The 22935-nt window shown below is 53.8% G+C and overlaps 1 protein-coding gene across 2 annotated transcripts in view; it reads right to left on the bottom strand.

Annotated features, from left to right (window-relative positions):
* PSTPIP1 (proline-serine-threonine phosphatase interacting protein 1) overlaps nucleotides 1-22935 on the bottom strand; it is a 44129-nt gene that overhangs the window by 12322 nt on the left and 8872 nt on the right. For both annotated transcript variants that reach the window (XM_052659816.1, XM_052659817.1), the window contains exons 2-3: nucleotides 7381-7481; nucleotides 6974-7048 (exon numbers count right to left, since the gene is read on the bottom strand). In XM_052659816.1, the coding sequence (XP_052515776.1) occupies nucleotides 6974-7048; nucleotides 7381-7481 (176 nt within the window). The remainder of the gene's footprint in view (nucleotides 1-6973; nucleotides 7049-7380; nucleotides 7482-22935) is intronic.

Below are 22935 nucleotides of genomic sequence, written 5' to 3'. Positions count from 1 at the left end.
CCTGGTGCAAAGTAGATGCTTTGTAAGGGTTGCTGTCATTATGCCACCCTCCTCTGAGCCCACATCTGCACACCCTGACCAGTTCTGGGGGTCCCCCAGGCCCCTGAACCTGATCTGAGCTGTACCTCCCAAATGCCCCACCTAAGACCTTACCACATGCACCCCCCTCTTATCAGAAATGCCCACTGAATTCACCTTCGGGTTGGAGGCCTCCCCCTGAGGCAGCTCCCATAGAGTGGGCTCCCCTCCTGTCACCCCCTACATCCCTGTGGGCTGATGGGCGCCGAGTCTCCAAGTGCGCAGAGACGGTGTGCGGGGGCTGCAGACTGGCTCTGAAGCGAGGCTTGTCTGCTCTCAAGGGTAAAATTCTCTGCCCCTGACCATGGCCCCTTACCCAAGGAGGCAAAAATACGCTGCCGCTCCTTGCTCACCAGGCCACCCGAGGAGCCAGCGCCAGTGAGGCTGATGGTGGCTCAGAGGGTAAAGAATCTGCCTGCAATTCAGGAGACCTGGGCTCGATCCCTGGGTCAGGAAGATCCCCTGGAGAAGGGAATGGCAACTCACTCCAGTATTCTTGCCTGGAGAATTCCATGGACAGAAGAGCCTGACAGGTCCATGGGTTCACAAAGAGTGAGACATGACTGAGCGACACGCATGCGCGCGCACACACACGCGCCAAACCTTGCCAGGTGAGGCGTCCTGTCACTGGCTGCATCCCTGTGCAGAGCAGCGTGCCTGCCCCCTGGTGGCCATATGACCACATGACACCCAGCGATACAGCTCTGCCCACCCCCGCCTTGCGTGCCTGTGAGCGCGCGTGCTATGTCGCTTCAGTCGTGCATGACTCTTTGCAACGCTATGGACTGTAGCCCGCCAGTCTCCTCTGTCCACGGGATTCTCCAGGCAAGAATCCTGGACTGGATTGCCATGCCCTCCTCCAGGGGGTCTTCCTGGATCAAATGGCAACTCACTTCCTGGATCAAACCCGCGTTCTGTTTTGTCTCCTGCGTCAACAGGCGAGTTCTTTACCACTAGCAAGCACCACGTGTGCTGAAGACTCCACCGACTCCACCCGCCAGAACCTCCTCACCGTCCTTGCAAGGCAGGCTTCATAAGGGGCTCCCTCCTCCCACGGGGACTCAGGAAACTGACCAGCAGCAGCAGCAGCACCTGGCAGTCCTCAGAAGCACAGCTTCTCCGGCTCCACTGCTGTCCTCTGGGAGCCGAAGCTCAGAGGCAGGGCCCAGCCCACTGTTTCAACAAGCTTCCAGGTGCTGCTGATGTGCATTCCAGTGCTGGCCTCATTATTTAACGCTGGCAACTCTGCCAGGCAGGGAGGGCACCATCATTAGCCCCATTTCACAGATGAGAAAAACAAGGGTCAGAGAGGTGAAGAAACTGACAGTGGCTACACAGCTGGCAAGTGGTGACGCTTTCTGCTTCTCACCTGAGGAAGGAGGGGTGGTGGCATGGTCACCCCACTTGCCTTGGTAGGGGGTGGAGAGGTCAGGACTCTGCCAGAACCGACACTTTGCCAGCGGTTACACTTCTTTCTCACACATGCATCTTCTGCCTCAGTCGAACCATTTACAGTTAGAGCCGCTCTAGGCCCAGCACGGCCAACTCTCTACACCCTGTCCCTCACCCACAACATGACTACATTCTGCCCAGACCCCTCCCAGAGGCCAGGGCCTGCAGCCTACTGGTCCTCACCTCCCTTTGGACCTCACATCCCACAGACACCTCAGAGTGTCCAAAACTGGGCTCTTCACCCTACAAACCTGCTCCTCCTCCAGAGCTCCCTTCTCAGCAAAGGCACCACCACCTACCAGGTTATGCACACCCCTCCCTCCATCACCTTCTTTTATGCACCTCCCCAGTCTACCCATCCACCTCTCACTGCCACCACCCTAGGCCCTGCCCCATCACCTCCATCCCTCCTGCTTCACTTCTTGTCTCTTATCCTGGTTTTTTGCCCACAGTCACTTGGCCACTCACCAGTTCCTCTTATATACCATGTTCCCCCTGCGCCAGGGCCTCTGCACATGCTGATCCCCTGTGTGCAGCAGCTTTGCCTGGCTCTCCCTTCTGTCTCTTCTGAGCACTTGTTCCTATTGTCATCTTAGGTTGATACATTGTCTATCACTGCACTGAAATAAGAGTCTGTTGAACAGGGGTAATGCTTGGTTCTCCTCCTCATTGTCCCCAGGATCACAGCCCAATGCATTAAACTCAATACTCAATAAACCCCAAGGCCTTTCTCAACTCCAGACCACTCAGGGAAATCATCACCAAGATTTCCCAGAGACTTTCGAACTGTGGTGCTGAAGAAGACTCTTGAGAGTCCATTGGACTGCAAGGAAATCAACCCTGAATATTCATTGGAAGGACTGATGCCGAAGCTCCAATACTTGGCCACCTGATGCAAAGAGGCAACTCATTAGAAAAGGCCCTAAAGCTGGGAGAGATTGAGGGCAGGAGGAGAAGGGGACGACAGAGGATGAGATGGCTGGATGGCATCACTGATGCAGTGGACATGAGTTTGAGCAAACTCCGCAAGATGGTGAAGGACAGGGAGGCCTGGCGTGCTGCAGTCCACGGGCTCACAAAGAGCCGAACAGACTGAGCAGCTGAACAGCAACAACGGCTCTGCTGGGTCTCTACCACGTTCAAGGACGCAAGCCCCGTGCAGGCCTCTGTCTCTGTTGTCAGTCCCGTGTCCTCCTATGTAACTCATCCCATCACCCTTTTCAACCTGGCTCTCAGGACACTCAGCCCAGAATTCTGTTTCAGACAGTTTGCATTTCCAGCGAAAGTGTCTCCTGTACTACCGTGTGGTCCACACAATCTCACTGCCCCTGCTTTGCCATCCTCACTCCTGCCCCCTGCCAGCCACAAGACTCCTGCCTCCCAGCTCGCAGGAGAGGGCTCCTCTCACTGCCCCACTCCCCTGCTGGAGGCGGGGCCCAAGTGAGCTGGCCTCCTTAGAGGAAGAGCAGCCGTGATAAGAACAGGGCCCCCTCTCTCACTGCAGTATCTTCAGTGACACCTTCATTTTCTGAGCTCAGAGGAAGAGAGATGATGAAAAAAACAAACCCTTCTGACAGGAAAACAGCGTCTTAGGCTTGACATCTGGGGGTGAAGCAGGGACATGAGTGTTTAAGGATTCAAGTGGGGGCTGTCCTTGCTTGCAGGTACTGTTGGATTGGCCAAAAAATTCAGTTGGGTATTTCATAACATGGAAAAATCCAAAAGTTTTGGGCCAACCCAATACAAAGGGACGCACAGGAAACTGACCCCAGCCCTGCCTCGATTCCCCTTTCTGAACCCCTACCCTGTGCAGCTTCTGCAGCTTGTGTGGCACTCAGTGCCCTACCCGGGGCAGGATGAGCAAGAGAGGGAGATGACAGCTTTCTGGGGGAGGCGGTATTTCAGGCAGAATTCACAGGGGAGATATGAGGGCATCAGCTAGAGCAAAGGCCCCAAGGTTGGAAGGAGAGTCAAGGGGAACTTTCTGCAGGGTTGGATGTGTGGTTCAGGCAATACTGAGTAGCCGCCTGCACCTACCTAGTGCTTCTTTAAAATGCACTGAAAGAGCTTGTGGGGATTCCCTGAGCTGGGGACCAGTCCTCATTGCCACTGCCCAGCAGATGCTTGCTGAGTTCATGTGTGAACGAGGTGAGCGCTAAAAGTCACCTAAAGGCCAGAATAACCTCGTCTCAGTGTATGTGGCTGAGTCTCAGGCCTTCTGGCCAGTCTGAGGTCAGGGGATGACGCCGAAATGCTGTCTTCAGGCAGCAGGGGTGGGGGAGTCTGGACGGCTCCCCGCTCTCAGCTCTAGCTGGGCTATTTCTGGGGTCACGGAAGCCCTTGGCTTTGGCCCTCCTCCTCCACCCCGTTCAGTCTATGCACCCTCAGCCCCCTCCATTCGTCCTCTCAGGGGCTGAGAATGAGCATCCCATGGGAGACAGGGGGCTTGGCCATGAGGAGGCACAGGGCTCCCCCCGTCCCCGAGTGATGGATGGGCCCTGGAGGATGAGCTTCCAGCCCCCACGTGGAATAGCCAAGCCAGCTTTGCCAGGTGCCAACCTCAACACAAGCTCACAAGTCTCCATGGCAACAAGGAAGCAACCCATGTTGTCATGGTTGCCACTCACCCTACACACAGAGAGCCCCTCCAGGTTGGTATAGAACAGGGCGACGTGGTCTAAACCAAAAAGCTGACAGGCAGGCAAGGCCAGAGTGTCTGGGAGAGCTTCCTGGAGGAGGTGGGGCATGAGAAGACCCTGGAGGAAGGTTCTGATGCAAAAGACTGGGGAGGAGAGTGAGGTCACCCCCAGTGGGCTAGACCCCAGATTCAGGACCGGGGGGGGCCTTTATTTTAAACCCTTTGAGTCCCCATACCCCCACCACAGCTTGGGGCATGGCACACACTTAGATGGATGATGGATGCTTGGCCCATAGTTAAAGAAAGCAATGACTTTGGTCTCACCAGCCTTAGGACACACCTCACAGAGCAACACTGACTAAGCACCCACGGGGCATCATCAGCTGAGCCGGGAGCTGCAAGGGGGCCGGGCCCGAAGGGAAGCAGCAGGTGGGTGGGGACAGTCCAACCCCTGCCTGCTGCTTCTCTGGCTCTAAATGTGCCCTGAGCTTTCCAGCCTGCAGCCTTTGCCCACGGTCCTCTCCCAGGTGGTGCCCTCCGCTCTGCCCGGCTCCTCCGGCCACTCTAGCTCCCTGGGGAACTCGGGGTGGGGCTGGTTCTCACACGCACTGCTCCCAGCCTGCTCTGGAGCCTGGGCGGCGGGGCAATGAGGCCCCTGTGGGTTTTTTTTTCCTGGCTCTCCTGCTGCTGGGGAGGCTGATCCCTGGGGCCTGGCCATGCCAGCCCACGCTCCAGCTCCTAAGTGGTAGGCAGCAAGGTGGATCCTGACTCTGAGCTCCACCCTGAGCTCCACCCTGGTGCTCCCACCTCAGAGGGAGGCTCTCCCTCCAGGGACCCTACCCTCCAGCTCTCTGGGCCAGAGAAGGGCTGGGCCTCAGAGGAAATGATCTAGCCGGGCCAGGCAGTCTCCTCAGCGCTAAACTAAGCCAGGTGACCCCAATCTGTCTGACTCATGGAGGGGCCCATGAGATCGTAATGACCCTCGATGCTTCTCAAGTATCACTGTGGCTTAGGGCTCTCTGCTTGACACTGTGGCTGCCCAGAGGAACTCAGGAGTGTGACTTTCCACAGCTGAGGACCCAGGACTCAGAGGCGGGGGAGTGACCACTCCAGGGTCACACAGCATATAGGGTAGGGCAGACCTTGTCCCGCCTGGCCTCCTACAATCACACAAGGAGTCAGGGCCGCCCAGAGCCTCTCCCTGGCCGCTTCATGGTTCTGAAGATAGGGCCAGATACGGTGCTCCTCTCCACCCTTCCCGCTGCCCACCCGGCTCCATTTCCACTTTATTCTCTCCACTGGTGGCTTCTCCTTCCCTGTTTTAAGTCCCCTGTGACTCACAGCCCCCTGAGTGTGCCTCACACTTTCTGCTTCCAGCCTGACCTCCCACTGTGGCCCTGCCTGGAGCACCCCCTCCATATCCCCCAGGAGGGCTTGTCTTTTGCTGGGAAAGTTCTCCTTTTCCAGCAGCCCTGGGAGGTCAGGAGGCAGATGGGGACTCCTGGATCATGCTCCCTTGATTCCACCCCTGCCTGGGAATACAAAGAAGGTCCCCGTTCATTTTCCTTACTGTGTCCTGGTAAGGAATGCCCTCCTCTGTACCCAGCCTCAGTCCTGCCATTTAACAGCCCACTGGAGTGGACAGATGAGAACCAAACTCGGAGAGGTTAAGTGACCTGCCCCCAGTCACACAGCTTATAAAGACCAAGCGGGACTAGAGCTCCTACATTCTTACTGCTGGAGCTGCGTTCACGCTTTCTGGTCCCAGGCAGGACCCCTGGGCATTGAGCATCCATGTCTCCTGGCTCATACCACTCTTCAGCCTTCCTCTAGCCCTCCCCGAGTCTTCTCTGGCTCCAGGTTCCCGGTTGGAAGCAGGGTCGCCTGTGTCTTTAGGAGACCTGGAGAGTGTTGTTTATTCATCTCAAATGAGGGGACCGGGTTCCAGGCTTTGCAGCTGACAGGCTCTGGGGCCACTTTCCTTGAGCAGAGCCAGACCCCGGCGGGGAATGGGGGCAGGGGTTGCTATGGCAACCGCAGGCTGGGTCGGGTCTCTGGGCTCCTGGGGAGGAGGAGGAGGACTCAGTCGCCTTTCCAGGACTTGGAGTCCTATCTGCCCCTCGGCCTGACTCAGTCCTCACCCAGCAGGGAGAGTCCACCCTTCCTCACCACTGCTAGAACGTTCTCCTTAGCTGCCCTCAAATTGAAACTCTCTCTGCACCTGCGTCCCTCTCACAGTCTGCACGCAGAGGCGCTGGCCTGGGGGCTTCCCAGCAGCAACTGCCCTCCCAGCCAGGCCTGGGCAGTCCCGGATGCACCTCACCCTCTGAGGAAGGCTGCACTGTCATCCCCTCACTGAGGAGGAAACGGAAACCCCGAGTGTCAGTGACCAACGCCCCCTTCAAGGTCACACGGCCAACGGGTGAGGAGCTGGCACCCCACCTCTGGGCCACACGTCCCTCCTGGAAGCTCGAGCTGAGCCAATGCTGCAGGGGTGTGGCAGCCAGTGGGGTCCTGTCACCCCTCGCCAGGGCTCTCAAGACTGGATGGAGACCCCCAGGGAGTGTGGGCTGTGCCCCTTGCCCAGGGAGTCTCCTGGGAGCTCAGACTGCAGGCTTTTCACCTCCACAAAGAACCTGACCTTTCCCAGAGTGCCCAGCACCCAAGAAAGCTGCCCACCAGCCACCCTGCCCCGGGAGCCACTCAGACCCTCGCTGGCCCTCCCCACTCAGCCCACCCCGGGGAAGCCCTGAACCCTGTCGAAAGGCCCAGAAAGTGCCTGGGGAGGCAGGCAGGGCCCCTTACTTGATCTCTGTCTGGCCGCCTGCCTTGCGGGCGATCTGCACCAGTTCCTTTCCATACCGCTCCTCCGCCTGGGCCCTGCAACGACAACACCCGGGCACTGGTCTTGTCCACAGCTGCTGCCCAAAGCTCACCCTCAGATGGGCTCAGCCAGGTGGCAGGGTCTGCCCATGTAGGCTCTGGCCCTGCAGATGCCTCCTTGAGATGGTTAGGCCTCCGGCCCTTCTAAATAAACGTGGCTGAGTTCAAGCACATCTGATGGGACATTAGATATATTTGCCCACTTGGGGGAAGGCCCAGGCCGGGAAAAACAGGGGAATCGCACTCCTGACTGCTTAGAGCAGGGGTGGCCTGCCAGCGGCCAGGCTGGCCTGGGGCCTCAGCCACCTCCCTCCCCTCTCGGTGCTCACCTCTGTCTCAGCAGCTCCTCCACGTCCTTGCACATCTTCCTGCCATCCAGCAGCCGCTGCAGCAACACCTCGTAGCCCGTGTGGGCGGTGAAGTCCCTGCACTGGGACACAGGACAGAGGGGCACGTGAGGGCCACCGGTGGGGAACCCTGTGTGCAGCCTGGCGAGGACCCCGCTGACCACTGCCAGGACCTGGCTTCACCATCAGCCTCCATCTCCCCTATCTAAGGATGAGCTCTTGGGGTCCAGCACATGGCTTCACACAGGCACACAGAGGGTCCCCCCTGTCTGTGGAGGCATCAGGTAGAGATGAGCCCTGCGGGGATCAGAGCTCACAGTCAGGACGCTCTAACCTAAGATCGCCTGGGGAAGGGCCCCCACCACAAGGCCCCGTGATGACAGCCCTAGGGGGTGCCTGGCACCGTTCACCCCTGTCGCCTTCTCATGAACCCTCTTATCTCAGGTGGCCAAGTGGGAAAACTGAGGCACAGATGGGTGAGGTGTACCCTGGGTGATGCAGGCTGAAGGAGGCAGGCCTGGCATTGAACCCAGGCTGTCTGGCTCGGGCCCACACCCTTCAGTCCCACCTTCTACAGCCTCTGCAAAGAATAGCAATTGCTGTTCCCTGACAATCCTCTGTGTGCTGGACACCATGCCGGGCTCACCCTGTGGGCTCAGGGGGATCCTCCTGCACCCACTGGGTGGGGTGAACGTCGAGGGTCAGGATCCGGCTCTCACAGTGCTGAGAGCAGGGCTCCTGTGTCTCTCAGCCTGGCTCCCATCCATTGTTCCCCCATCCATTCTTGAGGAAGGACCCCAACCCCCAGGGTGCTCAGCCAGGCACCTGGGGCCAGCCCGGAGGGGCAGCACCTACCTGTTTTGTTTTCCATTTCCACAGACCATCCCCCATCATGAGCTGCAGAGGTGGGGGCAAGGGAGCCCCCACTTCCCCGATGCACACTCCACAGCCCCGTCTCAGAGCTCAGTGAATCAGCAGGCCTTTCCCAAGGCCGCACACACTTGAGTAAAGAGCTGGCCATCGCTGCCCCATGCCTCCCCTCAAATGCTGTGTTGTGGGTATGTGCGGAGAGGAGGGGAGAAGTCTAAATCAAGGATAGCTTCCTGCAGGAAGTGGTATTGGAGCCCGGCTCTGGGCTTCCCAGGTGGCACTAGTGGTAAAGAACCCACCTCCCAGTGCAGGAGACATAAGAGACATGGGTTCAGTCCCTGGGTTGGGAAGATCCCCTGGAGGAAGAAATGGCAACCGACTCCAGTATTCTTGCCTGGAGGATCCCAGGGACAGAAGAGCCTGGCAGGCTAGAGTCCATGGGGTTGCAAAGAGTCAGACACGACTGAAGCAACTTAGCACGCACTGGGAAGAGAAGGTGTTGTTTTTCAAGGTCTAAGGAAAATCAGCGGAGAAGGCAATGGCACCCCACTCCAGTTCTCTTGCCTGGAAAATCCCATGGGCAGAGGAGCCTGGTAGGCTACGGTCCATGGGGTCGCTAAGAGTCGGACACGATTGAGAGACTTCACTTTCACTTTTCACTTTCATGCACTGGAGAAGGAAATGGCAACCCACTCCAGTGTTCTTGCCTGAAGAATCCCAGGGACGGGGGAGCCTGGTGGGCTGCCGTCTATGGGGTCGCACAGAGTTGGACACGACTGAAGTGACTTAGCAGTAGCGGTAGCAAGGAAAATCAGACACAGTAGAGAAAGGCAGAGAGACCACAAAGTGTACCAGCTGGCCCCATGCTGGGCCCAGCCCACCTTCAGTCAACTCAGAACGGTAAAATCTGCTGGCCCACAAGACGGTTAGGATCCCAAGTGCATGCCTCCTCCATAAGCAGCCCTAGAAGTTCCCGAGACCAGGCTCAGCTGCCCACAGGCTGACGAGCAATGGGCCTGGGTCTTGGCTGGCTGCTCAGGGCCCCAGGCAGAGTGGTCATCCCCCAACCCCCACAGGCCTCTCTGCCAGCGTCTAGGCTGGTGTGGCTGCCCCAGGCTCCACTACTGTAGCTTTCATGGGCCACTTGCTACTAACCAGGCAGCAGACCACAGCTTCCTGCCCCAGCCTCCCCACCCCCGCCCCTCCAGACCCCCAGGACAAAATCCAGTGGCGGCCAGGGAGGAAGATGGGTCCTTTCTGCTCCTTCCCTGCCCCTGCCCTCTCCCTCTGAGGGGTCACTCTGAGCTGGACACTACAGACCACCAGTACTAGGAAGCATCTTGTCTAGTCCTTAGGAAAACTGAGGCCTAGACAAGGGGAAGATGCGCCTGAGATCCCATAGGCAGAGCGGGACGAGGACTTGGACTTGCAGGCCCTGTTGTTACCCCACCATGCCTCTCGGGGAGGGGAGGGCTGACCGACCCCAGCCCCACGGCAGACTCTCTGCTCTTTCCTCCCAGCCCTTATTCCCCAGAGGAACCCCACTGTCATACAGAGACCCCCCGTGTGGAAAGAGAAGCAAAACCAAACCTACATTGGCCATTCTAGAGGAGGTGGCAGGCAGAGGGGCCTTGCAGGCGGGGTCCTTGGAGCTCAAGTCACCAAAGTTCTGCAGGCTCTAGAATCTGGCCCAGCCCTGACTCAGAGCAGGTGGGGCTTCGGCCGGGTGAGCCACCGTCACCAGTGAGTAGGTTGTTCCAAGGAAGTGCCGGACTCCCTGGGGGCTGTTCCTGGCTGGCCTGCACCCCCTCCACCACCCCACCTCACCTGCCCCCGGGGCTTCAACCCAGGGCTTAGAGTGGGGCAAAGTGGGGCTCAGGAAGCTGCTGAGGAAATGAACTGCTACTGCTGCTGCTTCTGCTAAGTCGCTTCAGTCGTGTCCAACTCTGTGCAGCCCCATAGACTGCAGCCCACCAGGCTCCCCTATCCCCGGGATTCTCCAGGCAAGAACACTGGAGTGGGTTGCCATTTCCTTCTCCGATACATAAAAGTGAAAAGTGAAAGTGAAGCTGCTCAGTCATGCCACTCTTAGCGACCCCATGGACCGTAGCCTACCAGTCTCCTCCGTCCATAGGATTTTCCAGGCAAGAGTACTGGAGTGGGGTGCCACCGCCTTCTCTGGAGGAAACGAACTAGCTAATCATTCAATCAGTTAATCGATCAGTCCTGCAGGCTCACCACCCTCCAGGGGCCCACCCTGCCCTTTCCTCCTAGCACCTAACTAGCCACAGCCTGTAGGTATCCTGGGTTCCCTTTCAACCCCTTGTTTACAGGCTCAGATGGACATTTCCACAGCATGGAAGGTACGAGAAGGCAGGGCCTCCCGCCTCCTTGTGTCCCCCTGCAGCCTCTGTCACCTGAGACCTGCCTCTGGCTTTGCCCTCGGTGAAATAGCCGTTTATTGAGTCCACCAGCCACACACGATACCAAGAACAGCACAGCTGTCTTCTTATTGAAAAACACCACACACGCAGAGTGTTAAGGACGGCGATGAGGAGGAGAAGAGGGTAAGTGACTGCCTAAGTGCCCTCAGCTGGTGAAGATCAGAATCTAGGGTATGAATGCAGGTCAGCTTGTCCCCAGGCTTCCCAGGAGACACTAGTGGTAAAGAAGCCACCTGCCAGTGAAGGAGACATGAGAGACGCAGGTTCAATCGCTGGGTCAGGAAGATCCCCTGGAGGAGGGCGTGGCTACCCCCGCCATTGTTCTTGCCTGGAGAATCCCACGGACAAAGGAGCCTGGCGGGCTGACAGTCCATGGGGTCTCAAAGAGCTGGACACGACTGAAGTGCCTGAGCACACGCACAGTTTGTCCCCAAACCTACATCAGACATTCAGTCCAGTTCAGACATTAATAGTCCAGCAACTCTGTTACACTTTAAAACATGAAAAAACCCCACTTTTGAAGATGATTACTCAGACTTCCTCTGCCTCAAACCAAAGCTGTGTTTCTGGCTGTCATCCAGTTACCATGGATTCTTAGAGGCCAGCTCCGTGCCCAGGCTGGGTCAGAGGAACGCTGCCCTGGAGAAGGGCCGGCTGGCTCTGCAGATGTGAGGGGAGAGCCAGCAAACAGCCAGAGGCCCCACCCTCGCCATGTGGCACCTAGGGTGATCCACCCCAGGGTGGGGTGCCAGGTGGCAGGCAGATGCAGCCCCCTCCTGGGGAGACCTCCCCCAAGCCAGATGTGGGACCCCAGGCCTTGCCATCCACCCCGTGTGGCCATTCTTGGCCTCCCTTGCCCCACACCGGTCAGATCAGGGCTACAGGAGAAGGTGTTCCAGGCTGCTCCGGCCAGAAGCAGCGTATTCCTGCCTCTATCTGAAGGAGGCTCTGGTCTCTGCTCAGGGATGGCCCACCTGCTTGCTTGGCTGGATGGCCCTGGATGTGAGCCACACTCCAGGCTGGCAAGCCGGCCCCAGCCCTGCCATGCCCCCACTGCGCAAGTACAGAAGGAGCCTTTGTACCCGCTGCCACTTCCTCCTTGTCACACCCATGCCATTCTTGGTGGCTGCATTGGCTGGGCCACAGAGACAAGCGCCCCAGGCAAGCCACTTCCCTTCTCAGGCCCAGGTTTCCTCATCGAGAAAGTGCCTGGGGAGGACAGCCTCTCCTGGCCCCAGACAGCCCACCCCACGTGGGCATAGCCCCCTGGGGGCAGGCTGGCTGCCAAGTTTAGGGAGGGGGCCCAGGCCTGGCCCGAAAGACTGGACAGAGTTTAGCTGACCATTTATGGGTTCACACCCCACCCTGTGGTCCTGGGCACTCTTAGCTTCTACTTCCCTCCCTGTAACAAGAGGCCTAATGGTTCCCTCCATCTACAGTTGATCTAAGAAGCCAGTGAAACAATGTACACAGATGAGACGAGGAAACACAAGGTCAGAGGTTGCCCTGAGCTGGCAACGGGGCTGAGGATTATTACCCCATTTTACAGATGACAGAAATGGAACCCAGAGAGGTTAGCTACCTGCTCAGAAGTCAGTGGGAAACAGCCAGGTTTTGAGCTCTCCCAGGCCAGATCTTAGCTCATCCCCTCACCTCTTTGCAAAGCCCTGAACTCAGTATCTATTCAGCAAGAGTAGCTCCCCATGCCTTGCCCTGGCCCCACCGGCTCTCACCAGCCCCTTCTGGCTGGCTCTTACCAGACAGAACCCAGCTGCTCAAGGCTGGAAAACACCGAGTTGTCATCCTACTGAGTTATACACCCTCCCCCACCAGAGGGTCCATTTAAAAGGCTGCAGAAGCTTTTTCAAATGTTCCCTTACATGAAATTTCAGAATATAAAGTATCTCAGAGGACAGCTAAGCCTCTCACCTTAGAGGGAGAGGCCTGGGATTTGGTCACAAGTCTGATCTGTCAGGAAGAAGCTGGGTAGTCTTGGTGAAGCCCTTGTCCTTTCTGGGGCCGCCTGACTGTGTTATGGGTTTGGGGAGAGGAGGTGACCTTCAACTGTCCTTTCAGCCTGGAGTCTGCTGTGTGTCCGTTGGCTTTTGGAAACCATGGCAACCATAACTGCATCTTACCTGGAGATGTCTGAAGTCAGGGGTGGGCTGGAGCTGCCCAAGGGGAGTCCGAGGGCGTGTGAGGCCTGGAAGGGAGCAGCTGGGGGCTGACACCCATATGTCTCCTGGGAACCAAGTGGAGGCTGGGAAGGTGGCTGGGAAGAGCTGCCTGTAAGTCTCGGCTGGTGAGAAATGCCTGGCAGCAAAAGAGGAGCCCCCGGAAAAAGCTGCATGGAGTAGATGATGAGGTGCAGCTGGGAGGGATCAGACGCGGACAGCTGCAGGGAAGAGAGTGGGATAGCCAGGGGGCAAGGTCCCCAAAGGACCTGCAAAAGTAGCCAGGAGAGGAAGAGCTGACCTGTGGGCATCAGTCCCCTGCTGCACCAGCTGCAACTGCACCAGGGAAGTAAGACCCTTCGTCCCTTTAGACCTTCCGACCCCTCACCCACGCCGTCTATAGAGATGCCAGAAGCAATAAGTAGTGGGGGTGAAGAGACCGACCCTGTGCCCTGTGCGCGTCATAGGCTTCCAATCACTGGCAAAGTGGAGGGAGACTGGGGAGCTTTCAAGTGAGCAACAAAGTGAGATCTTGATACGAGGTTGAACTGGAGGGAGTTAGACCTGAAAAGGACTGGACACGCTCTAACACATGTCCAGGGGTAAGGAAGGGAGAGCTACCACTACCGCTTTGGAAGGCGGAAGGAGACAATTCAAGTTTCTTGCTTGCGCCTTGCCAAGTTCAGAGACCGTCAGAAACCTTTCTAATAACTGACTTGCTCTTGGGTTGCTAGGCTCTTTATATATTTAATCTAACTTTTTTAAAAATCACCTTTTACTGGTAGAAAAAGAGACAGAGGAGACTGGACTCAGTCCTTTTATCTCAGGAAGCCCCGGACGCCAAGGACAGCGATTTTGAATACGATTATAGGCTGCACCGCACTCGGGCGACTTCGCCTTCTAATTTCACCGCAGTTTAACAGAAGGAACTTCTGTGGCCAAGGCGCCTACCGTGGCTAGTTTACTAGCCACCCGTCCACTCTTGCTTGTCTGCTGTGGGCTGAGAAGCAAAACCACTGGGACTGTCAGAACACCTGAAGAAGTGAGTACTGAACTCTGGAGAAGGCAGAACGTGGGGCGGTTTGCCTCCTGGGTCCCAGTGCCCACGTCTCTACAGCAATGCTCCGCAAATACACTGGATAAAGGCTACGGACATAGGGAGGCCCTCAAGTAAGTGGACGTGCCTTTATGACAGCTGGCTCCTGAGCTGCCCCAAGTAGAAGACCAGACCATTTGTTTGCAATTCAATGACTAGTTACCCAGCACCTTAAATAAGCCAGACAGACCCGTCCCCGCTACTTTGTACAACATGTTACTATCCCCATTGTACAGATAAAGAAACTGAGTCTCAGAGAAGATAAGTCAATGAATAGCAGCCAGGATCTTTCCACTGCCCCACGGCTAGTACCCCACAGCAGATCTCGTCTCCCCCATTATTGATTACTAAACTGAAAGAAGGCAAAGAACAGATACTCAGGTATGGCTTGGATGAATGGGTGGATGGATGGATGAATGGGTGGATAGATGAATGAATGGGTGGATGGATGGATGGATGAACCAGAGACTTCAGTGAGCAAGCTGGATGTTTACCCAGAGAATCCCAGGAGGAGGGTTGGGTACAGAGAAGGCCAGGCCTCAGCCCTTGAGGAGCCAATAAGGAATGTGATCATTTATAGGCCTTTGTGGGGCCTTCAGTGAAAGAGGGAGCATCTGTGTTTGGTGTCCCCAGAGGCTCAGCCAGGACTCACAGGGGAGTAGACAGGGAGGCCAACTCCAGATCGGTACAAAGGACTTTCCAAGACTCCATGTGGCCCCATATATGGAACACAGGTAAGTTGCTTTGCTGGGCTGAGAGTGCCCCGTAGCTAGGATCTGGTAAGCAGGTTAGGGATTCTGCAGAGAGGATTCAAGCCTCAGATGATGTGTCCAACTGGGTGTTCTGAGTCTAGGTGTCCCCTGACTTAAAGATTGGAGGGGTCCATCCATAAGCAGGCAGATGTGGGGTGATTTATGGCTTTTCCAAGATGGCTCAGGATAGGCGTCAAAGGGAGAGAGCCGAGAAAGCAGATAGACTCTTAAGGAACAAAAGCACATTGAACGTGGTTAAATGAGCTAATCTGGGGCTTGGGATTAGAAATGAGTTTCCAGAGGGCTCTAGATCCCCACTGAGCCCTGGGCTGAGGCCTCTTCACCCAAGCAGCTGCGTTGCATGGTCCCTGAGATGTCCAGGCCCTTGACCTGGGACCCAGCTGGGCCACAAGCTTTGGGGAACCTGGAGACCTGGGGTTGATTGTTTCCTGCAGCCTTGGGTGAGGGGGAGAGGGGCGCTGTTAGAGCCCTGTGAATATTCAGGGGCTCCTAGGAATCCCACATTGCAGAGTTTGGAGGCCGGGGAATAGCACAGGTACCAGAAAGGGACCTACTGTGCCAACCTGGGGCCTCATCTCAGTAATACAGACCCCGTGAGGATTTGAGGATGAGAGAGGTTATATAACTTGTCCCGACTTCAGCACCAAGTGTGTAAGCGTGCTGGCTTCCGACTTTGTGACTTTGTTCTTTCAAGTAGGCCTCCTCCAACATCAGGAAGGAAAAGCCTCCTCTACTGCGCTCCCCTCCCCCATCCTGTGAAGCACTGCTCACTTCCCCTCCATTCTTAAAGGCCCAGCTCAATCCCCCACGTCTTCCTCCTGCGTTAAGAAACCAAAATGGGCAGAAGTTAGCATAAGGGACAGGGCAGAGAGGGAACACAAGTCTGGGCAGAGGCCTGGAGGTGGCATTGAGCCCCTCGGGTTCAGGAGACTGGAAGCCTGATGCTCAGAGCTGTGAGCGGAGAGGGGCCTGAAGGGCCAGGGCCGGAGTCTGAAGCGGTGGCCTGAGAGCAGCTCCAGGAGTCAGGCAGAGCCAGCAGTGGGACCCTCCCAGGAGGTAACGGGAACCAGGGCCAGGTTCCCAGGTCAGGAGAAGGGAGCAGGGTAGGTGGTGTGTGGACCGGTAGAAGCCTGTGCCCTCTGTGCCTCTAATTCTCAGAGAAGCCTGCAGTGTCAGGACGGTACCCTGATTGCCCCATGTCACAGGTGAGACTGAGGCTCAGCAGCCGCCTACAATGCAGGAGCCGTGGGTTCAATCCCTGGGTTGGGAAGATCCCCTGGAGGAGGGCATGGCAACCCACTCCTGCATTCTTGCCTGGAGAATTCCCCATGGGCAGAGGAGCCTGGTGAGCTAAGGTCCATGGGGTTGCAGAGAGTCAGACACGACTGAAGCGACAGACACACATACGCACGGAAGGTGAGTGGCTGGCCCCGGTCACACGGCTCCTCTGTAGGTGGGCAGGAGGCAGATGTCAGGCCAGGGCTGAGGGCAGGTGGGGAAGGTGGATGGAGGTTACTGAGCCACCCCAGACACTAAGCCCCAGAGGAGACTCTGACCCATAAGCAAGGACAGGCGGTGACCACACCCTGTGCAGAGCCAGCCCCACGGCTCCTTGCTGCACGGGTTCCAGCTTGTGAGTGACCAGCCAGGAACTGGGGGCTAGCACTGATAGCCAAGGCTCTGTTTCTACTTGTCCCTTTCCCCAAGCATCACCCCTTGCACACCACCTATACCTGCCAGGGGATGGCCCATGGGTACACCCCCTTATCAAGAAGAAGTTCAGGCAGGGGGTGTGGAAAGAGTCCAGGCATCGGGTTCTGGTCCTGGCCAAGCCCATGCATACAGACAGTGTGAACTTGGGCAAGTTACTTAACCTCCCGTGCACAGAGCCCCTCCTCTATAAAAGGGCTGTGAAACACTGCCCTCCCTCCAGGGGCCCTGAGGACTAAATGGAATAATATACGTAGGAGCCCAACAGAGGTCATCCTGAGACTTAATGAGCTCCTGGAAAAGGGTGGCCGTGGTGATCAGTACATGTTAAGTGAAAGTAAACCAAGAAAGGACATTAAAAAGGAGAGCTGGGTTTGGATCCTAGCTGTGACACTTATCTCGATTGGTTGCGTCCAGTCTCAGCCTCAGGTTTTTCATCCGTAAAGCAGAATGAACACTTGGACTTGGACGCTCACAGGGCCAAGGCGGGGTGTCTTGCTTGGCGGTATAAACGGCTGCAGGGTGAGAACTGGCAGATTCTTCTGGGCTCGAGACTTACTCAAGACAGAGATGGGCCCACTCCTCACACCTCTCCTCAAAGGCAGGAAGAGACCCCCGGCAGCCACCGCAGAAGGCCCCTCAGCCTCCTCTGCTGCCCTTGGCAGGTTTTGGACCTCAGAGCTGACCCTTGGGCTCTGGTTACCCAGGGGCTTTCTGGGTCTCCTGTACCTGCTAGGGGTCTGCATGTGGGGCTCTTGCCTTTATTAGGCCATTAACATTCATTTGAGCACATCCCTGGCTTTTAACCACAGTGATAGGTTTAATACAGACAAGGAGCTAGAAACTGAGAGCGTGGAGGGCTCAACCACAAGCGCAATGGAATCCAAGCAGGGCGCTCGGTGCTAAAGGCAGTGTGAGAGACAAAGATGGCGCCCTCCACCATCTTTGGGTTCTGTGTTAGAGACTGGGAATTGCTTTACCCTGGCCCACACAGCCAGCGTGTATCAGGCACAGAGCAGCACTGAGGGAAAGCACATCTTTAAGTGGAGCAAGGTGCCACCTCTGGGGTCCTGGGGCTCTGGGGCAAGCCTGTTCTCTCGGGGACCATCACTGCTTAACTCTCCCTCTCAGCGTTCACTTGCACCCACACGTTGTTGATGTCTGTTTAGTCGTTCAGTCATGTTTGACTCTTTGCGACCCCATGGATTAGAGCCCACCAGGCTTCTCTGTCCATGAGATTCTCCAGGCAAGAATACCAGAGTGGGTTGCCATTTCCTCCTCCAAGGGATCTTCCTGACCGAGGGATCGAACTTCTGCCTCCTGTGTCTCCTGCATTGCACCAAACGTGTTGGTGGGACTCAAACCAAGACCGCTGGATCCTGGAGTGCAAACTCCTCCCCTCACTGAACCTGCAGCCCTTCTAGGCTTAGGGGTGATCTGCACACTAAAATAAAATCCCAGCAACCTCACGGCAGCTGCTGCCCTGCCCTGAGGCCTAGTTTTAGCTGCTGGTCTTCCCCTGACCCTGGAATCAGCCACACTGTTCCTTTGGTTCCAGCATCAATTTCCATCCTCATCTGGGTCAGAGTGGGAACAACTGCAGACCCCAGCTCAGCACCTACTATTGTGCTGCCGTCCAGTAGTGCAGACCCTCATGCTGTGCAGACCTTCATGCCCCACAATTTCAGTCCTCACAACAGCTCCATGGACACTGATCCAGATGTCTCTGTTGATCCCCTGGCTACCACCTCACCCTGTTTGTGTGGACTGACCCCAGATGACCTTCTGGACCTTCCTACCACCTGCAGTCTGGGATCCCCAGGTCTGGGAGAGTGGTCTCAGAGCTGGTCCAAATGAAGGAGAAACATTCAAGAGGTGACAAAGAAGGGCACTTCTTTTGCTTCAGTGGCTGACAGTTGGGAAGTTGAGGATCAGAAATCCTGATTTTCAAAGGCCTCTCAGGTCTAAGCAGACGAGGGCCAAGGTAGACATCAGTTCCCTCAAGGCCTTCTCATAGTCCACTGAAGAAGTAGGTGACTGCAGCCTATGGGACAATTGTGCTTGAAGCATGAAAGCTGGTGGGGACTCAAGGAAGCTCAGAAGTCATGGGCCTTCCCAGGGGCCAGAGGCAGGGCAACTCTAAGGAGGAACCCACCATCCCAAGGGGATTCTCTCTTGGGGTGGTGTCTCTCCATGTATATCCAGGCTTGGGAGAGTTAGAGGGGGGTTGTCATAGACTGGTGGCAACCCCACGTGTGCGTGCTAAGTCACTTCAGTCGTGTCCAACTCTTTGCCACCCCATGGACCGTAGCCTGCCAGGGCTCTTCTTTCCATGGGGATTCTTCAGGCAAGCATACTAGACTGGGTTGCCATGCTCTCCTCCAAGGGATCTTCCTGACCCAGGGATTGAACTCGAGTCTTGTGTCTCTTGCAATGGCAGGCAGGTTCTTTATCACTGGCACCACCTCAGAAATGTTCAAACCTGTTTCCTCATCCATAAAAACACTTTGAGTGTAGAGAAAAAGGAACCCTCCAACACTGTTGGTGGGAATGTAAACTGGTACAGCTACTATGGAGAAGAGTATGGAGGGTCCTTAACAAACTAAAAATAGAGCTAGCATATGATCCTGCAATCCCATTCTTGGGTATATATGCAGAGAAAAGCATCATTCAAAAACATACTTTCATCCCATTGTTCATTCCAATACTGTTCACAATAGCCAAGACATGGAAGCAACCTAAATGTTCATCAGCAGATGAATGGATGAAGAAGACGTGGTGCATATATTCAGTGAAACACTATTCAGCCATAAAAATGAAATCATGCCTTTTGCGGCAACATGGATGAACCCAGAGATGACCATACTAAGTGAAGCAAGCCAGACAGAGAAAGAGAAATATCATGTGATGTCACTGAAATGTGGCATCTAAAAAAAAAAAGAACTTGTTCATAGAACAGAACTAGATCCACAGGCAGAAAACAGACGATGGTTACCTAAGGGGAAAGGAGGGAGGGATACGTCAGGAGTTTGGGATTAGCAGATACCTGTGTGCTCTGCTAAGTCACTCAGTCATGTCTGACTCTTTGTGACCCCATGGACCATAGCCCCCCAGGCTCCTCTGTCCATGGGATTCTTCAGGCAAGAATATTGGAGTGGGTTGCCATGCCTTCCTTCAGGGGATCTTCCTGACCCAGGGATCAAACCTGCATCTCTGTGTCTCCTGCATTGGCAGAGGGGGCTCTTTCCCAGGCCACCTGGGAAGCCCCGGTGGTACTGATGAACCTATTTACAGGGCAGGAACAGAGAAGCAGATTTATACTAGACTACTGGAGTAGGTAGCCTATCCCTTCTCCAGGGAATCTTTCTGACCCAGGAATCGAACCAGGCTCTCCTGCATTGCAAGCAGATCGCTACCAGCTGAGCCACCAGGGAAGCCGCAAAAGAGAAACTGTTGGTGGGTGAGTCGTGTCCAACTCTTCACGACCCCATGGACTGTAGCCCGCCAGGCTCCTCTGTCCATGGGATTCTCTAGGCAGAATACTGGAGTTGGTTGCCATGCCCTCCTCCAGGGGATCTTCCAGACCTAGGGATCGAACCTGGGTCTCCCACTTTGCAGGTAGCTTCTTTACCATCTGACCCACCAGGGATACTACTATATATAAAATAGATAACCAACAAGGGGCTACTGTATATTACAGGGAAAGACACTCAATATTTTATATAATCTATAAGGGAAAAGAATCTGAAAAGAATATATATAAATACATATATAAAATATGTATAACTGAACCACTTTTTTGTATATTTAATGCAATATTGTAAATCAACTGTACTTTATTTTTTTTATTAAAAATTTAAAAAAACCACCTCAACACAGGACCTTAATAGCCAACAACATTGAAAAAAAGAACAAAGTTGGAAGACTCACACTTTCTAATTTCAAAACTCACTACAAAGCTATCGCAATTAGAACAGTGTAGTTTTGTCATAAGGACAGACTTATAGACCAATGGAATGAAATAGAAAGCTAGAGATAAGCACTCACATATACGGTCAACTGAGTTTCAACAAGGATAAGACCATTCAACGTGGAAAAGACCATCTTTTCAACCCAAGGTGATGGGGAAATGGATATTCACATTCAAAGGCATGAAGTTGGACTCTTACTTAACACCATATACAAAAACTAACTCAAAATGGATAAATGACCTAAAGGTAAGAGCTAAAACTGTAAAACTCTGAACAGAAAATAGGGGGAAAGTTTCAAGACATTGAATTTAACAATGCTTTCTTGCATATGATACCAAAAGAACAGTCAATAAAAGAAAAACACAAATTAGTTAGACTTTATCAAAACAAAAAATTTTCATTAAAAGCCAGCATCAAGAGAGTGAAAAGACAATCCACAAATTGGGAGAAAATATATGCAAGTCATACTTAAAATAATTACTATCCAGGCTATATAAAGAACTTTAAAAACTGAACAACAAAAAGATAACCCAATTCAAAAGCAGGCAAAGAACTTGAATAGACATTTCCCTAAGGAAGATAAACAAATTGTCAATGAAAGTGTAAAAATATGCTCGACATCACTAGTCACTGGGAAATATGAATCAAAACACCAGTGAGGGACTTCCCCACCTGACCTGTGGTTAAGGGTCTACACTTCCACTGCAACAGGCCCAGGTTTGATCCCTGGTCAGGGAACTAAGATCACACATGTTGCATAGATAGACAAATAAATAAATAAAAAGAGCCAAAGTTAGAAAACAAAAAATGAAATTCCACTTCATGCCTACTAGGATGTCTATGATTGGGGAAAAGACACAGGAAATAACAAGCTCTGGTGAAGATGTGGAGAAATTGGAACCCTCGTGCATTGTTGATGGAATGTAAATGGAGCAGCTTCTGGGGAAAATATTGATAGCTTAGCAGTTACTCAGCATGTTAAACATAGGATTACTTATGATCCAGCAACTCCATTCCTAGTATTATACCCAAAAGAACTGAAAGCAGGAATTCAAACCAGTATTCAGTTCAGTCGCTCAGTTGTGTCCGACTCTGTGACCCCATGAACCGCAGCACCCCAGGCCTCCCTGTCCATCACCAACTCCCAGAGTCCATTCAAACCCATGTCCATTGAGTCGGTGATGCCATCCAACCATCTTATCCTCTGTCATCCCCTTCTCCTCCTGCCCTCAATCTTTCCCAGCATCAGGGTCTTTTCAAATGAGTCAGTTCTTCGCATCAGGTGGCCAAAGTATTGGAGTTTCAGCTTCAACATCAGTCCTTCCAGTGAACACCCAGGACTGATCTCCTTTAGGATGGACTGGTTGGATCTCCTTGCAGTCCAAGGGACTCTCAAGAGTCGTCTCCAGTACCACAGTTCAAAAGCATCAATTCTTCAGTGCTCAGCTTTTATAGTCCAACTCTCACATCCATACGTGACCACTGGAAAAACCATAGCCTTGACTAGATGGACCTTTGTTGACAAAGTAATGTCTCTGCTTTTTAATATGCTGTCTAGGTTGGTCATAACTTTCCTTCCAAGGAGTAAGCGTCTTTTAATTTCATGGCTGCAATCACCATCTGCAGTGATTTTGGAGCCCAGAAAAATAAAGTCAGCCACTGTTTCCCCATCTATTTGCCATGAAGTGATTAGTACATCCATGTTCATAGTGACATTTTTCATAATATAAAAAATGAGATAAAAACCCAAGTGCCCAATAACAGGTGAATGGATAAACAAAATGAGGTATACACATAGCATGGAATATTTTTCAGCCATTAAAAGGAATGAAGTTCTGATACATGCTAAAACATGGATGAACCTTAAAGACACTATGCTAAATGAAACAGGACAAATACCGCCTGATTCTACTTATACGTGGTCCCTAGCATGGCAAGTTCATAGAGACGAAAAGCAGAGTAAGAGATGAGAGGAGCAAGATAAGGAGTTATTATTTAAGGGGTATAGAATTTCTGTTTGAAATGATGAAAAAGTTTTGGAATTAGTAGTGATGGTTGGTAGAACATTATGAGAGTAAAGATGCCACTTAATTGCACACTTAAAAATGATTAAAATGGTAAATTTTCTGTTATGTATATTGACATTGGCCACAAAAAAGTAATTGTATAAGGTTAAAAAAAATCCCCTCTATCCTCTACTAATTCACAAGGGAGTCCAATGAGGTCACATAAATGGTAAAAGCCATATATATGCTCACTGTCAGCAATGGCCATGCAGCAGAAAAACCACAGTTCTCAACACCAATGGAGAACTTTGAAAACTACTGCTCCTCCACTCTGAAATTTGTATGTAATTGACCTGGAGCTGCCACTGGGCTTTGGAGTTGGTGAACCCTGTTACATTTCTGATCTTATCTCCAACCACTTTTCACCTCCATCACTCTGCCCCAGCAGCGTAGGCCTCCTTGTCCCCTGAATAGGTCAAGCACCCTCCTGACT

This window comes from Budorcas taxicolor, chromosome 21 (assembly GCF_023091745.1).
Source record: "Budorcas taxicolor isolate Tak-1 chromosome 21, Takin1.1, whole genome shotgun sequence".
NCBI lineage: Eukaryota > Metazoa > Chordata > Mammalia > Artiodactyla > Bovidae > Budorcas > Budorcas taxicolor.
Note: the sequence above shows the minus strand (reverse complement) of the source record. Positions and strands in the feature narration are given on the sequence as shown.